This window comes from Peromyscus maniculatus, chromosome 12 (genome assembly GCF_049852395.1).
Source record: "Peromyscus maniculatus bairdii isolate BWxNUB_F1_BW_parent chromosome 12, HU_Pman_BW_mat_3.1, whole genome shotgun sequence".
NCBI lineage: Eukaryota > Metazoa > Chordata > Mammalia > Rodentia > Cricetidae > Peromyscus > Peromyscus maniculatus.
This window is the reverse complement of record NC_134863.1, coordinates 80,998,522-81,019,851: the sequence shown is the minus strand read 5'-3', so window position 1 is coordinate 81,019,851 and position 21,330 is coordinate 80,998,522. Positions and strand designations below refer to the sequence as shown.

Here is a 21,330-nt window from a genome sequence, read left to right as displayed (position 1 = left end):
CACTGGCAGTGGCACAGAAACAGGATTTCCTCACAGTGCCAATACCGTGTACCTCAGTTTTTCTAGAGAAGCAAGCCTTGAAGGGCTCTACCTTACGCAAGTTCTTGGCCCTTTGATTGAGTGGATTTTTTACAATCCCGTGAGTGATTTCATTTTTTTTAACTTTTTTTTTAAAGATTTATTTATTTATTATGTATACACTGTTCTGCCCGCATATATGCCTACACATCAGAAGAGGACACCAGATCTCATTACAGATGGTTGTGAGCCACCATGTGGTTGCTGGGAATTGAACTCAGGACCTCTGGAAGAACAGCCAGTGCTCTTAACCTCTGAGCCATCTCTCCAGCCCCTATTTTTTTAACTTTTTAATTGGCTTTTTCTTTGTTTTGAGGACAGAGTTACATGTAGCCCAGGCTGGTCTTTAATTTAATATGTAACCAAGGATGACCCTAAACTCTTGAACCTCTTGACTCCACCTCCTAAGTGCTGGGATTACAGGTGTTGCCCACTATGTCTGGCTTTTAATCGTTAAATAAAAATTAAATCTAGGGGGCTGGAGAGGTGGCTCAGTGGTTGAGAGCACCGGCTGCTCTTCCAGAGGACCCGGGTTTGATTCCCAGCACCCACATGGTAGCTCACAACTGTCTGTGACACCGTTCTAGGAAATCTAATGCCGTCTCTGGCTTCCATGGGCACCAAGCATGCACAAGGTGCACAGATACACACGAGGCCAAAACGCCCATACACAATCAAATAAAGAGGTTTAAATAGAGTAATTAAATTTAGTAATTTTGTGATGTTAACGCTTCCCTCTTTCTGCTCTTTAGTTGGCAGTAAGGTATCATTCTTTCAACCAGATGATGAAGTAGTCGGTAAGTTGTTCACAAGTCCTATTTCAAACCATGCATTTCATTGTCAGCCCATCTTTTATTCTGTAATTGTTGATGTTCATTATGACCTCACTTCATATGAAAGTGCTTTTTTGGCTGGGAGTATAGCATGTGTAAGGCCAGGGTTCAGTCCTAACATTCCAACAACTTTTTCCTGGCTTTTGAAATTTGCTCTCAAGTATCCATTGCTGAAGAAAGGCGAGGAGCGCTTGACCTCAGTGAGCAGGACGCTCACTTCAGGCCTGCATCTGTCTGGCTGCTGAAGAGAACACAGGTAGAAAATGGCCAGACCTCATGCTCGCCTCGACGCTTGGCTTTCCTGTGTGGTCCCTCCAGAGTCAGGGGCCGGGCTTTGAAGATGGCTGATGGACCGGGCCATGGAGAGCCTCTGTTCTCCACCCTAGTCCGGACTCTGGAGGGCTCTGCCTCTCCTGTACAAGCAGAAATTAACCTGAAGCAGTTTATTATTCTTCAATCCTTAATTACTGAAAGAATGTTACAAACACCTGTTCATGCTTGTGTCCCAGACACTCATGAAACGTGTAGAGCGTCGCTTTTGTCACTGTCCCTCAGAAACCTTCTTCATCCTCATAGAAAGTGTCCTCTGAGCCTTGGGAAATGCTGTTAAAGATTAGGTATGTGGGAAGGTGTCTTCAGCTTTCACGCCCCATGAATTGCTGATTTTATTCTTTTATTTTTCCACCTAAGAAATCAGTAACACTCTGTATTGCTCAAGTTTCCTTGAGACTGACTGGACTCCAGGAAAGTGGGGTTCTGTTGAAGTCACGCATCCTATGATGACAGGATCCAGGGCATCCTGTGAAATAAAACGATGCAAGGGGCATCGGGGGTCCAACACTCCAGGTTGGCTGTATGACAGAGGCCATCGTCTTTACCGTCACTCAGGAGTGACAGGAGAGAGAACAGAGGTGTCATTGTGTTGCAGTGTTCCTGCCAAAATAAGTACAACTGCTCCTCTCCCTTCCTGGGAACTTCAGGAACCTTCTTGAATGAACATACATGAACATAGCTCATCAGGAGTGAATTCATTTGGGGGCGTTTTTCCCCCCTTAAACTTGTCATTTTAATTTTTAGGAATCTTGCCCCTGGATTCAGAAGCCCCTGGACTCTGTGAAGTCACTCAAGTACATGAACATTACCTGGGTATGTGGCAGTCCAGTCATTGGGAACTTGTCAGGCTCATTTCACTGGTTTGTCATGTAACCGTCGGCTGGCCATGGGGATATTCCTAGCCTGCGTTATTTATAGAATTAGTGCTTAGACTAAGCATTGTGTGGACCTGCAAGGTTTATTAACATTGCTCATGGCTCTGAAATTATATTTATAATCAGAATTTGAAAATGTCTTACCCTTGGCTTATCTGAGTGTGTGTATGTGTTGTGTGTGTGTGTGTGTATGTGTGTGTGTCAGTGCATCTGTGTGTCTGTGTCAATGTGTCTGTGTTGCTAGAGATGGAAGTTAGGGCCTCCAGCCTGTTAAATAAGTGCTATACCATTGAACTCTTTGTTATTAACTAAAACAAAAAAATGTATAAAATCAGACAGTACTTTGTTGTTTGTTTTTGCTCTTTTGAGGGGCCCACCACCCAGCTCCCAAATAAATTCACACATGGAGGCTTATTCTTACTTATGAATGCCCGGCCTTAGCTTGACTTGTTTCTAGCCAGCTTTTCTTAACTTTAAATTATCCCGTCTACCTTTTGCCTCTGGGTTTTTCCCGTTCTCTTACTTCTGTAAATCTTACTCCCTGGCCGGCTGTGTAGCTGGGTGGCTGCCCCCGGAGTCCTCCCCCTCCTCCTCCCCGCTTTCTCCTCTGTGTCTTCTCCCTGCCCGCAGCCCTGCTAGCCTCTCTGCTGCCTCGCCGTTGGCTGATGTGGGGATTTACCAAGGCAACTCCACGTACTTACAAAGAGGTCTATTTGGGGGTAACTGGCAGGCAGTAAAGGGTTGGTTACAGGATCTGGGAGAGGTGAGGTGCAGTCCAGTGGGGTTCTCTGGAGAACTCTGACTCAGTCTTCCCTCCAGCATCCAGGATCATGAGGAACCAAGAGGCCCAGCACCTCTGGATCTCTGGTCTTAAGGGCTCCCCTCTCAGCCCCACTTCAGGGAAGGTCATAGGTAGGCGTGGCAGTTACCAGAAGCCTCACTAGGGGTAGTAAGTACTTCCAGGTCAAAGCGGAACAGCTACCCACTACAATTAGCCGTTCAGCTCTTTATTAGACCATCAGGTGTTTTAGACAGGCACAGTAACACAGCTTCACAGAGTTAAATAAATGCAACATAAGCAAAAGTAACACACCTTCAAATATTCCCCAACAATACTTGTCAAAACTGAGGCAGAAAAGAATGAAGAAAGCTTATATTTGGTTTCTGTTGCTAATAGGCTTTGATCAATATTCAGTTTTATTTTTCATGAGAAATTGTATTTTGAGTATTTCCAAAATGCATACACACTAACAGAAACTATTGACCAGATGCTTCATCGCCTAAGCAGCTAGAGGAGATGAAGGACACTCGGGCCGGTCAGGAGGGTGGAGGCTGAGGAAGTGAAGAGTGGCAGCGGGGGCTGGGGAGGCAGTTCAGTCAGAACAGAGGCTGCACGACTCGGGGACCTGTGCTCGGAACTCCAGAAGCCACACACAGTCCAGAGGCAGTGTGCACACCCTGAACCTCAGTGCTGAGGGAGGCAGGGATAACAGGATCCCTACGACTGCTGGCCAGCCAGCCTAACCAGCGGGCACCCAAATTCAATGAGAGGTCTCATCTCAACAAACAGGATGGAGAGTGATTGAGGAAAACAACACGTAACTCTGGCCTCCACGTGTGCATGTGCATGGGTGTGTACACTGGGATACACATAAGCACACGTACACAACCAAATGGCTTAAAAACAACAACACAAACAGCAAGCCCCTCTGGGCAGCAGTGAGCATTGAAAGGTCCGTTTGCCTGTGCTAAGGTGCTGGAGATGGAATGCCACGGCCTCACGTCTGCCAGGCAGGCCACTGTGCCAGCATCCACATCCCTTCCAGCACAGATCAGGAGGGAAAGAGCAAGTCCAAGTGTTTGGGTCCAAGCTATAAAGTTTAAGTTCAGAATGATGTTTCTCTTAGTGGTTTATTTATAAATCAGGAAGGTGGATTATAGTCCACAAGTGTACCAAAGTATGTAGAGTGAAAAATTGCAGACATTCTTTGAGGAGGAAACCAGGATTCGATGGTTCCTTAGGAGTCCTTTAATCCAGGTGTGGTAGAACATGGCTGTAATCCTAGCATTTAGGCCAGAGACAGAAGAATCTAGAGTTCAAGGCCTGGGCTACAAAGTGAGAGCTTGTCCCAAAACAGGCCAAGCCAATGACCCCCACTGGGGCTAAAGCGGTGGCTCAGTGGTTGAGAGCACTGGCTGCTCTTCTGGAGGACCTGAGTTCAGATCCCAGCACGCAAGTCAGGCAGCTCACAGCTGCTGCCACTTCAGTCCCAGGGGATCTGACACCCTCTTCTGGCCGCCATGGGCATGCACACACGTGGCACACACAGAGACGCATGGGCACATACATATAAATAAAAAGAATTCTTTAAAACATTAACAAATGACCACCAAGAGTGTGACCTTTAGGTGAGAATCCTGGTCACACTCACCATGCACTAACGAGGAGACTCAGCTGGAAAACTGTGTTCTGTTTGCAGCTCCAGCATTTTATGAGCAGAAGATGATTTCAGTACACTCCATGAAACTTTGCACTGGGGAATCTCAGATTCAACTTGAGTTTCTATTCACGCTTAGCCTGGTGACTGTTTAATGAGAGCTCAGGCTTCAGTCACTTTCAGTTCAAGTAAGTTTTGTTCTTTCAGCAAACCCAAGAATGGGGTTCCAAATTACCCCCAGACGTGAATGCCGTTTCACAGTGCCACAGATACAGTTCAGATTGTGTAATCCTTCCAGCTGGTTTAGCTATCCTGCTTCTGATCCCTTTTTAAACAGTTAGTTAGTTCTTGTGTGCATGTCTCAAGGGGTCGTGGGGTGACAGGCACATCACAGTGCCTGTGTGACAGCCACAGGACAACCTGTAGGACTCAGTCACTTCTCTTTCCACCACGTGGGCTCCAGATATGAATGCAGGTCATCAGACTTGGTGGCATTTTAGCCCTGAGCCATCTCTACAGCCCCAACTGCCTTTAGTTCTTAAGGCATTCCGACAAACTTAAAAATAATTTTTATTTCTCTCATTCAAAATTGGGCATACATTTTCAACTGTCTCCCCTCCTTTTTTTTTCCGGGCCCAAGCTGAAAAAGAAATATAATGTTCATTTTTACTGTTCATGGAGCTATCACTGATCCATATTTTACTTATTTGTTTAGTCTTTATAACATAATGAGCATTGAGCATTAATACACAAGCAAGACTCGAGCAGGCAGTTAGAGCCTCTGCAGTCTAGGGCTGGAAAGACGCCGGTTCTGCCCTGAGAGCACTTGCTGTTGTGTCCTGAGGACAAGGACCATCTCGCCTCCTTCTGCCGGCCTCCTGTGGCACACGACATGTGTGCACACATACATAAATTATAAAAATAATCGTAAAAAGTTCTTAGAATCTTAAATGTAGTTTCTGTATGAATGGTATGCACATGTGTGATTAGAATTATATATGTGTACTTTAAGTTTCCTTCCTTTTTTTTTCAGTTCTCCACTGCTTCTGCTTTATTATAACTTACAAAGCAGCAGATGTTTGCAAGCATGTGCAAACGCTGTGGTCCACGCATACACTGGTTAGTTATCGCCTTCCTCTTCCTCCTCCTCTTCCTCTAAGCAGTCTTCAAACCCCTCACTGTCTTCCTGGTCTTCATCACCTTCTGTTGCCGTATCCCACTGTGGGTGGTTTTCTGGCACAGGCTTGGCCTCATGAACTTCCAGCTTCAGTGGTTTAATCTGATCCAAACCCATATAGGAGTCTGACCTCAGAAACACTGTATACTGATCATTTCCAGGCTTGCCTGGTGCAGGAAACTTCAGTTCTTCCTCTTCTGTATCCTTCAACGTACATACATGATATGGCATGGATATTAATGTCTGTTCTTTCCTATCTGCAGTATAAAGCCACCACCACTCTTGTTTTTCCTCGGGAAAGTAGAGACTGCACACAGGGTGTGTGATCTTTGACTTGGTTTCTAGGAGAGCCCTCTCTCTCCTCTGTATGCTTTGTTGTAATTCTTGCCGCTCTGCTTCGTCGTCCTTGTTTGTTTCTCATCTTACTATCAGACTCTCTGTCACTGCCATCCTCTTTCTCACTCTGGGACTCTCTGTTGGTCTCTTCCTCTTCAGAAATGTCCTCTTCTTCCTCCTTTGCTGCAGCTTCACTCCCACCAACTCCCTTGGCCTGCTTCTGCTTCTGTTTCTGCTCTTTGGCCTGGGGGAAGGGCAGAGCTGTGGGCTTTTTTTTCAAAGGCTTCTTTCTTCTTTTTGGACTTGGGCATCTTTTGGGTCCTTTGCTCTTCTGCTGCCATCCTCCTTTGGCCTTGTTCTTGCTGGCATCACTCTGCCCATCTTCCGCAGGCTGTTCCTCCGCAGCACAGATGGACTGCTCCTTTTCAAATACTTCGGCCATCGTCTGCCTTGTCAATTTAACCAACACCGTGACTAGGGATCCTACTGTGATGTTGTTGCTATCCTCATCATCCAATACCTGTGACTTTATATCCATAGTCACATAGGGAAAACTCCCAAGGACTACCATTACCTCTTCATATTTGTCATCTTCAAGGAAGTGCAGCAGACTATGACGACCTGATTCCTTTAAACTGACCAAATCCTGAACAGTTTTAATTTGTCCTTTTGATGGTTGGAAACTCTCCTACTTCTTTTTTTTTTTTAAACAAGACTCACTATGTATCCAAAGCTGGTCTCAGATTTGTAATTCTTTTACTATTTCATGTAGCAGGAATCTTAAAAGTTCTTATTAATAAAATCAAACCAGAGGCGAGTTATTGGAGTCCATGCTGGTAGATCAGAGAGACAGAACAAGCCACAGCTATCTCACCTTGCCGGATCCTCAGCTGGTCTTGTCTCCTCAGACTGGAGGCCTCTGAGTCCTCATCCAGAATGAATCTCAGCTGAACTGTGTTGCTCCAAAGCCTGAAAGCTTAACCAGCCAAATGCTTAACCAGCCAAATGCTTCTAGTTTCTGGTCCTCACGCCTTATATATCTTTCTGCTTTCTACCACCACTCCCTGGGATTAAAGGCTTGCTTTCTAGGATTAAAGGCGTGTGTCACCATGCTTGGCTATTTCCAATGTGGCCTTGAACTCACAGAGATCCAGAGGGATTTCTGTCTCTGGAATGCTAGGATTAAAGGTGTGAGTGCCACCATTTTCTAGCCTTTGTATCTAGTGGCTGTCTGTTCTCTGACCCCAGATAAATTTATTAGAGTACACAATATTTTGGGGAACACAATACCACCACAATTTCAGCTTTCCAAGTGTTGAGATCATGTCATATAAATAAAGTTTTGATAAAATATGATAGACTGAAAGGAAATAGTGCCTCCAAATAGACCATACAAGTACAACGTGTATAGATGAACTTAAGAAGAGGTAGATATACTATAGGTCACATATTCAACCAGATTACCTATGAGGCCTTAGGCAAACCAATAGTTCCACACCTAATTTCATAATCAGCAGAATTGGAAGAATAGTATTGGGTAGATAAAAATGAAAGAAAGAAAGGGAGAGAGAAAGAGAGAGAGAGAGAGAGAGAGAGAGAGAAAGGGAGAGAGAGAGAAAGAAAGAGAGAGAGAGAGAGAGAGAGAGAGAGAGAAGGAAAGAAAGAAAGAAAGAAAGAAAGAAAGAAAGAAAGAAAGAAAGAAAGAAAGAAAGAAAGAAAGAAAGAAAGAAAGAAAGAAAGAAAGAACACAGAGACCATTTCTTCTATCATATACTCAGCATGGGTCATACCTAAGATGACCTCAGCCTGTGTGGGGATTTCTCCCACAACAGTCAGGTCTGCACAAGGCACACCAGGCCTCCTCTGTTCCTCGTTAGTTCTTTCATTCTGGTGCTGTCTTCCTGGAGATAAAATAGATGTCACAGGTTCTGACTCAGTCCCACAAGACTGCCTTCATTTGTGACGTAGTCACAAGTTGGGCCTTCAGGAATTCTGAGAGTTAGGGTTCCCACTCTAGACTCGTTTAATTCCAAGACTGGCTAAGTGAGCTGAGGCTGGGGCTGTAGAGATGGCTCAGTGGTTACAGAGCATGTGTTGCTCTTCCAGAAGACCTAGGTTTGATTGCCAGCACCCATACATCTGTAACTCCAGTTCCAGGGAGATGTGATGCCCTCTTCTGACCTCGGAGAGCACCACACATGCAGGCAAACACTGACACATAAATAAAATGACTAGATGTCACTTTAAAGTTTGTAAAGAGCTGAAGATAATGCATTTACTGGTTTACTGGAAAGGATACAAATAAACACAAATGAAGATATGCACAGGTCACAGTCTCTCTCTCTCTCTCTCTCTCTCTCTCTCTCTCTCTCTCTCTCTCTCTCTCTCTCTCTCTCTCTCTCTCTCGTTCCTTTTGGATGAGGGCAGGACCCCACTAGACTGGAGTCTTCCTGTTTCCCAGGCAAGGCGTGTCAGAGTGTTGTTGGCAGGTCAACTCCAAGACCAGAACAGCAGTAAATTAGAGTGTATGAAGTCAGAGGGACTTTGCTTTCCGAAGCTCGCTTCTGAACTGACATACCCCAGCAATATTAAAGACCATGCTCTCCTTCATCCACCAGACAACCACGGACAAAAGGTCCAACTACTTTAATGAAAGATACGCTTCTAGTCATTTAGAAAATAAAATGGGCGGTGGGAGTTATGACCAGGAACCAAGGATGGGAGCACATATGTAAGTCATGGTTGTCCTGAAGAGTTTCGTGAAGAAGTACTCTATATAGTATTGGTGTGTTCTTTCTCCTTTCATTCCCAGCTCATTGATTAGGGAATTTTCACCATAGTGTGTGAATGCTCTGTCTGCCCACTAGGTGGCATTAGTTTGTTGTTAATGCACTGCTGATTGCTCTGTGACCAAGTCATATGAAAAGTGTGATTCGCTGATGTGAGATAAAATCAGAAAGGATTGCTTTTAGGGTGACAACACCACAGTTTATTTGAACACAAGAATTATTCAAAATGTGAGGAAACAGCTTAATGGGCAGATCATACAGAGCTCTTATTTTTTAGTTTGTTATCCCATGGGGGGGGCGGTATTATTTAATTTTGAGACAGGTCGCACTATGTAGCACTGGATTGCCTGGAACTCACTCTGTAAATCAGGTTGGCCTCAAACTCACAGAGATCTGCCTACCAAGTTCTGGGATTAAATGTGTACGGCATGATACCCAGGTATATTTTGAGGTTTTAAAACTATTGGGAGTGTACATTTTTTCCCCAAGTGCAGAGGAGGAGAGGCATTGATGGGATTTTAGGAGAAGAAGTGCTAGGATATTATTTATATGTTGTTTGGCTTTGCTTTCACATGCAGTGGGTGGGTGTGTACATGCGTGTCGGCCAGAGGATGACGTACAGAAGTCAGTTCTCCTCCCACCCTGTGGTTTCTGGCATTGAACTCAGGTCGTCAGGAGTGGCATCGAGCGCCGTTACCTACTGAGCCATCTTGCCGGCTGTTTTGTTTTCCAGTCAGGCTCTTGCTATGTAGCTCAGGCTGGTTGTTAACTCATAATCCCCCTGCTGCAGCTTCCCAAGTACTGTGATCATAGTGCAGCACCATGTCCAACTAATGGATTTCAAATATCATCCAGCACTGCTTTTCTTAAAGACATCACTAAAGTGATTGAAAAGGAGAGTTGTCACGTTGAAAAATGTTGAACAACTGCAGTCTGGAATAAAAGAATACTCCAAACTCTAAAACTTGTGTATATGCAAATGTTCTGAAATCCAACACACTTCTTGTCTCAAGCATTCTGCAGGATGCTCAGCTTGTAATATTTGTAGCATAAGAACAGATGACTCATCTGAAATATATTAAAAATTCCCATAAAACAATAAACAACAAAGTAGAAAACTTGACCTAGACTTCAGCAGTCACTTCCTACAAGGACTCTGAAGGCCAGCGGACCTGAGAGGAGAGGCAGTCATGGTAGAGCCAATGACAGTCACAGGAAGAGCCATCACATACCCCGACAGTACCAGTGATGGCCAGAGATCTCCGCAGCAGGTACCTTTGCAGGGCTGCTTTGCTCTCCAAAGTCAACGCCCTGACATTCTTAGCAGTGGTATTTTAACTGCCAAACACGCGGAACAAGTGTTCATCAGCTAAGAAATGAATGAACAAGCAAGGATTTCCACACGGGCCAGGCCTCCCTAACGAGGACAAGGAAATGTCCGTTATAAACTAATGTGAGGCTCAGGAAGTTGTCCTCTGCTGTCTGCACACACTTGTGTCATGTACACACATCATACATGGGAAAGAAGAACTTTAAAAACTGAAATATAACAAAGCAAAGTAGAAAAGCATGCATGGTCCTGCACAGACAGGTTCAGAATCAGGCAGAAGTGCTAACTGTCGAGGGATACGGACATGATGAACTCTGAAGGAGGGCATGAAACCGTGAGAGCTGTAGAGCGCAGGGCTGAGGCACCAGGTACTGGCCGCTCACCAGGAAGGCAGCTGCTTGCTGTGCATCTTACAGTCCGTCCTGCAGCTGTACTTTATGTGCTCGCTGAATGTATTTTATCTCCTGACAGTCCTAGGAGAACGGCTCCTCCATGCATAAGAATCAAAACAGGGAAATGAATGTAAGTGATAAAGGAGGAGACTGGAGCTGGGTCAGCGGTCCATGGCGGTAGAGATGAGTCTGACTGGATCTAAGAGTTGGTACCGATGAACTCACTAGTGAATTGTTTCTTGTTTGTTGTGATAGTTCATAAACCAGAAAAGGTTTCGTGGACAGAAGCTGCCGGAGCCATTCGGGATGGCGTCCGAGCCTGCACAGCTCTGTATTACCTTTCTCATCTCTCTCCTGGAAAGTCCGTGCTGATCATGGATGGAGCAAGTGTGAGTCCAGTTGATTTTGTTTTTATACCAGTACACCATAAACATAGGAACTATGGGAAAGCTGTGTCTGCGGATGTCCTTCTGTGTCATTCAGTCGTTAGATTTCTCTTCCATTTTACCCTTATAGACAGCTTTTATCAATAGCATGTCGAAGCTGGACTTAGCTGAATCCACCAGTCAGGTAAAAAGCAAGGCAAGACTTTTGTTTCTCCCTTCTCTTTTTCAGTGGTGATCAACCCAAGGTCTGGTGCCTGCTAGGCAAGTGTCCTACCAGTGGGCTCTCCCAGCCAGGCCTTTTTACTCATTACTGTTGTACAGAGTCATGAGTCTGTGGGGTCTCGTGGAAGTCTCAGGCAGTTCTGAACCGTAACCCCAGTGCTTACTCATGCTAGTAAGGGTGTTGGCATTTACCAGGTGGGTCAATACAAGATTAAACTGTGCTCCAGTGTACTACACGTCACCAAAAAACCCATAAGACGCTACGTGATCCATTTTAAAAAAGTGTAAAACTTAGGGTAAAATCAGTTTTCTTTTTAACAGGCTGTTGATGGAAGCCACAGTTCTGGGGTGGGGGTGTGCAGAAATGCCTTCAGCACTGACTGTAGACTGACACCCAACATCAGGAGAGCAGTGCTTTCCTAATTCTTACCCGTGGATCCAAAGGTGGTACTTCTGAGGTGCCGTGATCGTGAAAGCAGTGTAATTACATTCCCATCCGTGCTGTGCAGCCAGCTTAGACTGACAATGCCTGTATGGGCTGCTGTTCCTCTCCACGCCATGTTTCTGAACACGGCTCTCACCCCTGGACTTCCGTGTGCAGTTACGGTAGATCTGACTTCAAATTTCCGAAGGAAGCTTGCCCTGCTAAGCTTGAGGGTATTGTTCCCTTGTTCTATTATGTAACGTTTTAAAACATTTTAAAGTAATGCTGAAGAACTGTATGTGTTAAATGTCTGTGAAGTAAACTAGGTGTGTCCTCTCACCTGTATCTATGAACCCATTGATATGTATTCCACACAGGCGTTTGGGACAATAGCCATTCAGCTAGCACACCATAGAGGAGCCAAGGTGATTTCCACAGCATGCAGCCTGGAAGACAAGCAACATCTGGAGAGGATTAGGCCTTCTATAGGTACGTTACATGTTACATTACTCAGTATAGACCGTTTAACATATGAAATCTTTTTTAAAGATTTATTTATTTATTATGTATACCGTGTTCTGCCTGCATGTATGCCTGCAGGAAGAGGGCACCAGATCTCATTACAGATGGTTGTGAGCCACCCTGTGGTTGCTGGGAATTGAACTCAGGACCTCTGGAAGAACAGCCAGTGCTCTTAACCTCTGAGCCATCTCTCCAGCCCTAAAATATGAAATCTTGAAGGGAAAGCAAAACGAGTAGCCAGGCATGGTGTCTCTTTGCCTGTAATCCTAACACTCAGTGGAGTGAGGCAGGAGAATCCCGAGTTCAAAGGCAGCCTGAGCTACCCATTGAGATCTTGTCTCCAAAAAATGAAAAAATTACTAAAGTGTCTTATTACTGATATTTGTGTATTGGTTTATGGTGCTGACGATCAGCCCAGGCCTCGTGCATGCTAGGCCGTGCCTACCACTGGGCTCCATCTTCAGCCCTGTTTAAGGCTCTAAACCCACACCCTTTACATCTTCTGTTTTCCTTCTTTGTCTTGTTGTTTCCGACTTCACCGGGTCTGAATTAAATCAACTCTGATACAATTTAGAAATGCCAGTTGCTTCTTCTGTTTCAGCCAGTCAGTCGATAGGGTTTCACATCACTCTGTGCATTTCTCAGCCTCTAACTGTCTGTCTTCTGTAAAATGCTGAGAAGCAGGTGACCCATGTCACATAAACATAGGCAGATGGGCCACGGTGGAGGCCAGCAGCCTCAGCAGACTGAACTTATCTAGAGAAGAAAAGGGTGGAGACTAGAGGACAGTCAGATAGGGAGAGGCTGGACTGGAGAAAGTAACCGATGGAAAGCAGAAACCACCAGAGTGAGAGGGCAGGGGGGTCTGGGAAAGCCAGGGGAAGTCCTCGGGGCCTCACTGCACAGCCAGTAGGTACTTCCAGAGACCTGAACTGACTTCTAAGACAGGAACAGGACCACTGGGAGAAGATCTGAGTCCAGCCCCATCTAACACTGAAGCCCAAGCTGTTTCCTTGGTTGCAGTTTGCATCCGATAAAGATAAACAAAAACAGAAGGAAGGTAATAGAGCTGAAGGAGGCGGAAAGCATGGAGAATGAAGATCTGAAAACAGAATTGGGGAGGGCGACGGCACAGTGGTTAAAGCAGTTGCCACTCAGCAGGAAGGCCAGAGTTCAGATCCTTGGAACTCATGTGCCTAGAATCAGCACTCAGGAGGTAGAGACTGGGCAGGGTCCCCGGGGAAGCTGGCTAGCTAAAGTAGCTCCGGGCACGAGCCACAGATTCTGTGGGAAACCCTATTTCAACAAATACAAACTGGGATGGGCCAGTGAGATGGCCCGGGGGGCAAAGGCACTTGCCACCAAGTACCTTCCCTGGGACCCACGCGGTGGAAAGAGAAAAATGATTCCCACAAGTTGTTCCCTGAGCTCCACATGTGCTGTGGTACACACGTGCACACTTGCACACAATGCACACAATAAATGTAATACAAAGTGGGGGGGGGGTGTTTTGTTTAATGGAGAACAGTTGAGGAACATTCCCAGTGTGGACTTTGGCCTCACACTGAAGGTCACATGTGTGCATGTAGAGCACCTACATACATCTGCAGATGTTGATATACATACAAAGAGAAAAGAGAATGGAGGTCTCAGTTGTGGTTTGGAAAGCATGCTGTCTGTCATGTATTCATCTAACATGTTTCATCCCCAGCACAGGAAGACAGGGAGAGAAGCTAGGGTGGAGAAGAGAGCTCAAACTGGATTCTTGGAAATGTTTCCTACTGGGGAATTCTGCCCTTCCTGAATTGCTTCAGCACCTTTTTTAGAAGGTGTTTTGTTCTAGGATTTACTTTTATTTGTGTGTATGTATGCCACGTGTGTGCTGGTGCTGGCCGATCCAAGGCAGGGCACCAGGCCGCCTCCGGCTGGACTTGGCAGCCTTGAGTTGTCTGCCACGGGTGCTGGGAAGCTGCGGCGGCGCTCAGGTGCACTGCGAGAGCAGTGGGAGCTCTTAGCGTGTGAGCCCCCAGCCCTGCCCCTGCCCCCCAGCCTGTCCTCCTGGCCCCTCTCTCCATTTTTGCCCCATCTCCCCACCAAAAGTCATAGATTGCTGCTAGACTAAGCCTCTCACCTGAACAGCTCCAAAAGACATTTCCTCAACAAGATGGTAAAAACCAAAGTGAAATATAACTATATCTTCATTGCTTCAAATTCTAAGAAACTCTTTTCAGTTCTCTGTATAGTTCTGTTGTACTGTTAACAGAATTCGTTTTTCTATTGCTGTAATTGTTTTAAGAGTTAAGGACATCACTCAGTAGTAGACTGATCAGGGTAGTAGAAGGTCAGGGTTTGCCCACACCCCTCACCCAGCACCACACACACACAAAGTATGTGTGGGTCTGTATATTTAGTTAATGCAGCCAATTAAAAGTAGCGTGGTTCCCTAACTCTGCCCAAACCAGTCACATTCCTTTTCCTTACTTTCACGGCTGTTCTCCATATTGGGGAGCTAGAGGAGGATGGGGGAGGGCAGGTTTCCACGATTAAGGACGGATTAAATGACTTCTGAAAGATGAGTCCCACAGTGTACAATGGTGCAGCTCTGGATACTGGGGAATCTCACAAAGCTTAAGAATCTGTCTGCTCTCACTGGCGCCCTGAGGTATGTGCTGGGCCTGGGCCTCTGCGCTCAGGTTCCCAGGTCTGGCCATCTGGCCTGTGTTCATGGACAGCCAACCTCTGTCAGTGGAGCAGCCTTGGGTCAAAATGTACTCATGTTCATTTTACTGACTATGCCTACCTCTCCCTCGGTCCTTATCCGTCAATACTGAATTTCTTGAGAAAGAAATTAAGCAGAATTGACATTTTCCTTTAAATTTAATAACTGTTGAAACTATTTCAGAAAATAGACACTGGCTTTTCTTTTCCTTCTTCCTGATTCCTTTCCTTGACAGCCCGTGTGATTGACGTGTCTAATGGGAAAGTCCATGTTGCTGAAAGCTGTTTGGAGGAAACAGGTGGCCTGGGAGTAGATATTGTCATAGATGCAGGAGGTGGGTACCTATGCCATGAGCAGCCTGTGTGATGTTTTTAATTGCATAAATTGCAGAAAGAGTATAACTGGGAACTAATTATTACTGCATTCATAAAATCAGACGTCTCATTTAAGGGTTTGTTTTTAATTAAGAACTCATCTATTTAAAGTGTAACTCCTTCACTTGATTCCCATCATCAACCCTGTCCTCTGGAAGAGGGAGCATGCATTTTAAGCCTTAGGCACTGAAGCTTGAAAAGCAAAAGATGAGTGTCTCTAAGAAGCCTGTCACCATGATCAGTGTACTCCTTTGGTCCCCAGTAATACACACTGCCCAGCATTTCACAGTCACTTGCACTGTGTGGCTGCCCTCTGCTGGATGGGGAAAAACAAGTTCGTACCATTCACTTTCTTCAACTTTTTAAGTTAAATTTGCATTTAACTTGGGTCCATTTCACACCTGATCTGTGCACATTTAGGTGGCACCACTCACTGCTCCTGAAGGATCAGTGTTGTGAGCTGCACAGCACTTTGGTTTGTATTTTATTGTGAGTACAGCTACAGCCATCGTGTGTGTTCCTTTCTGATCTGTTCTCCAGGATCGGAAACTGACTCATAGAAATCATCAGTGGAAGTGAACAGTGTACTTTCGTGTGGTCACTTTCCAAATGTGTGTTTCAGTGCTGTGACTCAGTATTTTAAAGAGAGCAGTCCATCCACAGTATTAAGCTACGGTTGTTAGAATTAGCATGAGATATAGTGTTGTAGTACATTACCTTGCTTGCTTCCAAATCAAAATTTATTTTGTTTGCATTTAATTTTAATTAAGTCTAGAGTACATTTTGGTGTAGCTTAAAGTTAACTAAGTTTGCCTTTTATTAAGAAAATTATTTCTTGCTGTATAAAAAAGACTGATATGCAAAATAAATTTTGTCAGATTTTTATAAAATATACTTTTTCTCTCTTTCTTAACTATTCATTTGTAAGTGAGATTATATAGTAAAGATGATGAACCAGCTGTAAAATTACAACTACCACATAAGCATGACATCATCACACTTCTTGGTGTTGGAGGCCATTGGGTAACAACAGAAGAAAACCTTCAGGTATTGTCAGAAATAATGAAGCCTTGCTATTAACCAAGTGCAGTCATTAGCAAAAAAACAGTATGAGTTCTAATTACCCCCTGTGTTTAAAGGAATGTAGTCTCTTTTCTATGTTAACTACAGACTGGCCATTCTATTCTACTCTATCTATTCATTCTATTCTATCGGGCAGGGAAGTCCATGCAGTTAGAATAAATTATAATTGTATTTAGTTCATTGTACACAGTGGCCTCTGGATTTTTAAATTGTATTTCAAATTACACTTTTATCTGTGTGTGCATATGTATGTGCAAGGGAAGCCAGAGATAAACATCTGGTATCTCCCGCTCTCATTCTCCACCTTATCTTTTGAGAGGTCTCTCATTGAGCCTGGAGTTTGCTAGTTTGGCTAGACTGGCTGGCATCAGGCCCAGATCTCTTCCCATTGTGTCTCCAGCAATGGGATTACAGATGTGCATGCTGCACCCGGCCTTTTGCATGGGTACTGGTGTTGTGTAACTTGAGCCATCTCTCAGACCCTAAAAATTTGCTTTCTAGTAACTTAGCAATTATAATATTTATAAATATTATCATAATTTCATATTACTATATATGTGTATAGGTTAATTTCCTCCAAAGCTATTTTTTAACAGAATTCTTAATTGAATATATATATCATAATACTACAATCTAATATACCAGTCTAGACTTCCCGACAGAACCACCTGTAGAAACCTGTCATATACATAACTCTTTTCTCCCCGAGAGTCCACACCGGCCCGGCATCTGCCTTGTCCTAGTTATCTCATCGTGTCAGAGGGAGGAAAACGTCACAGTTAGTGAACAGCTGTTAGAGCGTGCAGCTGAGTCCTTTCTACAATGGTGGATTTGCATTAAAGGTTTTCTGCTTCAAGCACCTTCATGCTGTTCAACTTAACAGAAGCTGTTTTGTCTCTGTTTCTTCTGTCAAAGTTGGACCCTCCAGATAGCCACTGCCTTTTCCTCAAGGGAGCAACGGTGGCTTTCCTTAATGATGAAGTCTGGAACTTGTCAAATGCACAACAGGGAAAATATCTTTATATCCTTTTTCTACTGATTTGAATTGCTAGCTTGCAATTTGCCTCACACTCTACTCATAAACTCTTTCAATGTAACCATAAGAAGTTACAGTTAGCTGTGAGCTTTCCTTGAGCATGTCTGGCAGAGGGACAGGTATCTTACATTCATTTAAGCAGTAAATCTATGAGGCCTGACTAAAGTCGCTCCATTTCACAGGTGAAACACAGACTGTCAGGAGGGTACAGGCAGAAGAGACAGAATCACACCCTGGGGTCTAATTCCTTCTGAACGGGGGGTAATGAGACAGGTGGAATATTTTCTTTTTAAACCTGGTATTGTATGGTACTTTAAGGGGTAGCATGCTTAACTCCTAAGGTGGTACCATTGTACAAAATATTCCAAAATGTTTGCAGTTGAATTTTATAAGTACCAGTACTGGGAAATTTATTTTTAGATTTATTTTTTGCCTAATGTGTATAGGTCTGAATATGGGTCTATGTCTGCATGATGTCTGTGCACACGGTGCCCAAGGAGACCAGGGGACAGGCCCCGAAACTCAAGTGACACACACTTGTGAGTGGCCACAAGAGTGCTGGGAACTGAACCCGGGGCCTCTGCAAATATAGCGAGTGATCTTACCTATAAGCCATCTCTCCAGACCTTCATGTTTCTTTTTATTATTCTCCATATGGATATAATTTTGATTGCTTAGGGGTCCGGGGGATAGAGTCCATAAGAGCTGGGAGGCCTGGCTTGGCAGCAAGGCAGGAGCCTGGGTTAACACAGTTTATCTACCCGTGGGAAGCCGAGAGAGCAGGAAGCAGGGATGAGGCCATAATCCATCAAAGCCCACTTCCTGTGAAGTACTTCCTTCCAATACTTCCAGAATACAACCATCTGGGACCAAGTCTTCAAGCACATGAGCCAATGGGGGACGTTTTTCATTCAAACTAACACAAGTACATACATATTACTTAGCTTTTTTTTCCATATTTTTTGAAGTAAATGAATTTATGCAAACAAATTGAACCTGATATCAACCAAATTAATTGATAAAAGTTTACTTCCTGTAAGAGATGTAAGTGCTGAATGCCATGCATAATGCCTAAGTGAAAACCATGCATGACTCCATGAACTGTTGCTTAATCTCGGTCACTGCTTATGTGCCAGTCTGTGCTATCAACACTTGTCTTTAGAAGGTTCTGCTCTGTCACACCTTAGCTCTCAACCGTTCATTCTTCTGTTTTAGAGGGGATTGACAGTTTCTAGTTGCTGGAATACCACTTCGAATTTGAAAGTACAAAATTTTTTTTAAAAGAAAAACAAAAGTGACCAGGCTGGCATCTTGTATTTACTGAATGGCTTATTTAGTCCTCTTTCTATTAAGTTACCACCTTAACAACCCTTCCAGTTACGCATCTTAAAAGACGTGATGGATAAGTTATCGGCTGGTATTTTCAGGTATGCAAAAAAAACCCTAAATCATTGTTATTGTTCTGTTCTCAAGGAAAAGTGGGCGTGTTTTTATTCCAGTTTTGTTTTTTTTTTTTCTTTTTGTTTTGTTTGTTTTGTTTGTTTTTTCCAGAGCTGAGCACCGAACCCAGGGCCTTGTGCTTGCTAGGAAAGTACTCTACCACTGAGCTAAATCCCCAACCACCCCCCTCCTTTTTTTTTTTCTTTCTTTCTTTTTTTTTTTTTTTTTTTTTTTTTTTTTTTTTTTTTTTTTTTGGTTTTTTTGAGACAGGGTTTCTCTGTGTAGCTTTGCGCCTTTTCCTGGAACTCACTTTGGAGACCAGGCTGGCCTCGAACTCACAGAGATGCTCCTGCCTCTGCCTCCCAAGTGCTGGGATTAAAGGCATGTGCCACCACCGCCCGGCTTTTATTCCAGTTTTATAGTATACCTAGTACCTCTTTTTATTCACTTTAGATAAATAGCTGTTCTTTCAGATACATATCTCAAAATGTACCTGGTTGTACACCAATGAGTATACCCACAGATTTTTTTATTTTATTTTATTTCATGTGCATTGGTATGAGGGTGTCAGATCCCCTGGGACTGGAGTTACAGACAGTTGTGAGTTGCTGTGTGGATGCTGGGAATTGAACCCAGGTCCTCTGGAAGAGCAACCAGTGCTCTTAACTGCTGAGCCATCTCTCCAGCCTTCCCACAGATTTTTTATCTTGTGCCTTTTCTCTCCTCAACTTATTCTGTATCTCACCTTTCCCTTTCCTTCATCTCTCTTGCCAGAGAATTTGAAATAATTCATAGCTTGACAAGAGGATAAAAAGTACCATGTTTGTTTAAATTGGGTTTTGGTATAAAGTAAACAGATAGAGTGGTATATTTTTCTTTCAAAACTTAAACACTTTTAGCCCAATGTTGTGGAACATACCTGTATTCACAGCCCTGGAGGGCTAAGGCAGGGATCATGAGTTCTAGGCCATACTGTGCTATCTAAGAAGACCAACCCTGTCTTTAAAGAAAAAAAAAAAAAAAGAGCCAGGCATGGTGGCACATGCCTTTAAAGCCAGCACTTGAGAGACAGAAGCAGGCAGATTTCTGTGAGTTCATTGGCCAGCCTGGTCTACAGAGTGAGTTTCAGGTCTGGAAACCTCTGAGAGAGTGGGGGGGGGGGGGGGAGGGGGAGAGGGGAGAGAGGAGAGAGAGGAGAGAGAGAAAGGGAGAGAGAGAGAGAGAGAGAGAGAGAGAGAGAGAGAGAGAGAGAGAGAGAGAAAGGGAGAGGAGAGAGAGAGGAGAGAGAAGAAGAAGAAGAAGAAGAAGAAGAAGAAGAAGAAGAAGAAGAAGAAGAAGAAGAAGAAGAAGAAGAAGAAGAAAGAAAGAAAGAAAGAAAGAAAGAAAGAAAGAAAGAAAGAAAGAAAGAGGAAGAAAATTACTACTTCTTTAAAACCATAAAAATATTAATGGATGAGTTTGTAATTTTGTTTGGATTTTAATTTTCATTTAGTTATTTATTTTGATAGGTGAATAGCTCAGGCTGATCTGGAACTCACAGATTCACCTGCCTTTGCCTCTCCAGTGATGGACTAAAGGAATGTGCCACTACCAAGCTGTTTGGATTACTTAGATGAATACAATCAAACTGTAACCAAATGTATGACCTGCTGCATGTGTATTCCACTCATCTGTGCCTGTGCCTGACATTTCTAATCATTCTTCCTCCTCAGACCGCTACTTGATGAGCCCATTCCACTCTATGAGGCAAAAGCTTCCATGGAAATTGTTCAGAAAAATCAAGAAAGAAAAAAGCAAGTTGTTCAATTTTAATTTTCTTTCCCAGACCTCAGTTGGATGTACCCATACAAGTATATGAAGCCAGTTTTCTTTGGAAATTGTTGAGACAAATCAAGGAAGATCAAACAAGTTTTTCTATTTTTAAGCCTGTTTTCCTGCCATAATAAGATGCTTGTTTATTCGACATATTTGAAAAATACTTGCAAAATTAATGGCAAAAAAATCCTGATTTTTTTTTTAGCCTCTGAAGGGGATATTCCAAAAACCTTTTTTTGTTATTGCATCTATACATTTGCCTCTGCTATAAAATTCTTTCCATAAAGAAAACTGCTTTCAGCAAAAGCCACACTATTCTCTCAATACATCCGTCACAGGCTTTTGCTATATCATGAAAACGTTATTTGATTTTGTATCAACTCCATTCTCAACACCTTCCTTAACAAGCCTCTGCTGTCGTTATTTTAGCATTTGAGTGTATTTTCCGATTTCAAGGTAATCCATTGGCATTTACAATTTTCTAAAAATATTCATTCACTCCGAATTTCTCCAGTATCCTACAGTACCAGGTCCTTTAATAGTGGCACAGCATTGGCATAGAGGGCCGGGGTGGCCGGGCACTGGAGACAGGGATGGAAGAGTTGGCCTGAGCCTAGCCTGAAGCTTGAGCATTGTTCTGGGGGTGCCCTCTTGAGCACCCCCTCTCTCAGAATGACCTTGCTGCTTCTCTGAGGAAGTAGATGCCCACCGCCCAGTGTGCGGTTTGC

The 21,330-nt window shown here is 43.9% G+C and overlaps 1 protein-coding gene and 1 pseudogene across 5 annotated transcripts in view; one reads left to right on the top strand and one right to left on the bottom strand.

Annotated features, from left to right (window-relative positions):
- Positions 1-21,011, top strand: part of Cryzl1 (crystallin zeta like 1) — a 41,405-nt gene extending 20,394 nt beyond the window's left edge. For 3 of the 5 annotated variants that reach the window (XM_016002119.3, XM_076549219.1, XM_006983556.4), the window contains 9 exons: positions 831-875; positions 1,989-2,057; positions 10,837-10,970; positions 11,991-12,102; positions 15,090-15,188; positions 16,157-16,275; positions 17,227-17,332; positions 18,729-18,774; positions 20,500-21,011. In XM_016002119.3, coding sequence (XP_015857605.2) covers positions 831-875; positions 1,989-2,057; positions 10,837-10,970; positions 11,991-12,102; positions 15,090-15,188; positions 16,157-16,275; positions 17,227-17,332; positions 18,729-18,774; positions 20,500-20,599 — 830 coding nt within the window. In that variant the 3' untranslated portion in view covers positions 20,600-21,011. Of the gene's footprint in view, positions 1-830; positions 876-1,988; positions 2,058-10,836; positions 10,971-11,990; positions 12,103-15,089; positions 15,189-16,156; positions 16,276-17,226; positions 17,333-18,724; positions 18,775-20,499 lie in introns of all 5 variants that reach the window. The other 2 variants (XM_042259549.2, XM_076549220.1) reach the window with 2 other exon arrangements.
- On the bottom strand, positions 5,579-9,568 carry LOC121821805 (translocation protein SEC63 homolog pseudogene; annotated as a pseudogene).
- Positions 21,012-21,330: the final 319 nt, after the last annotated feature.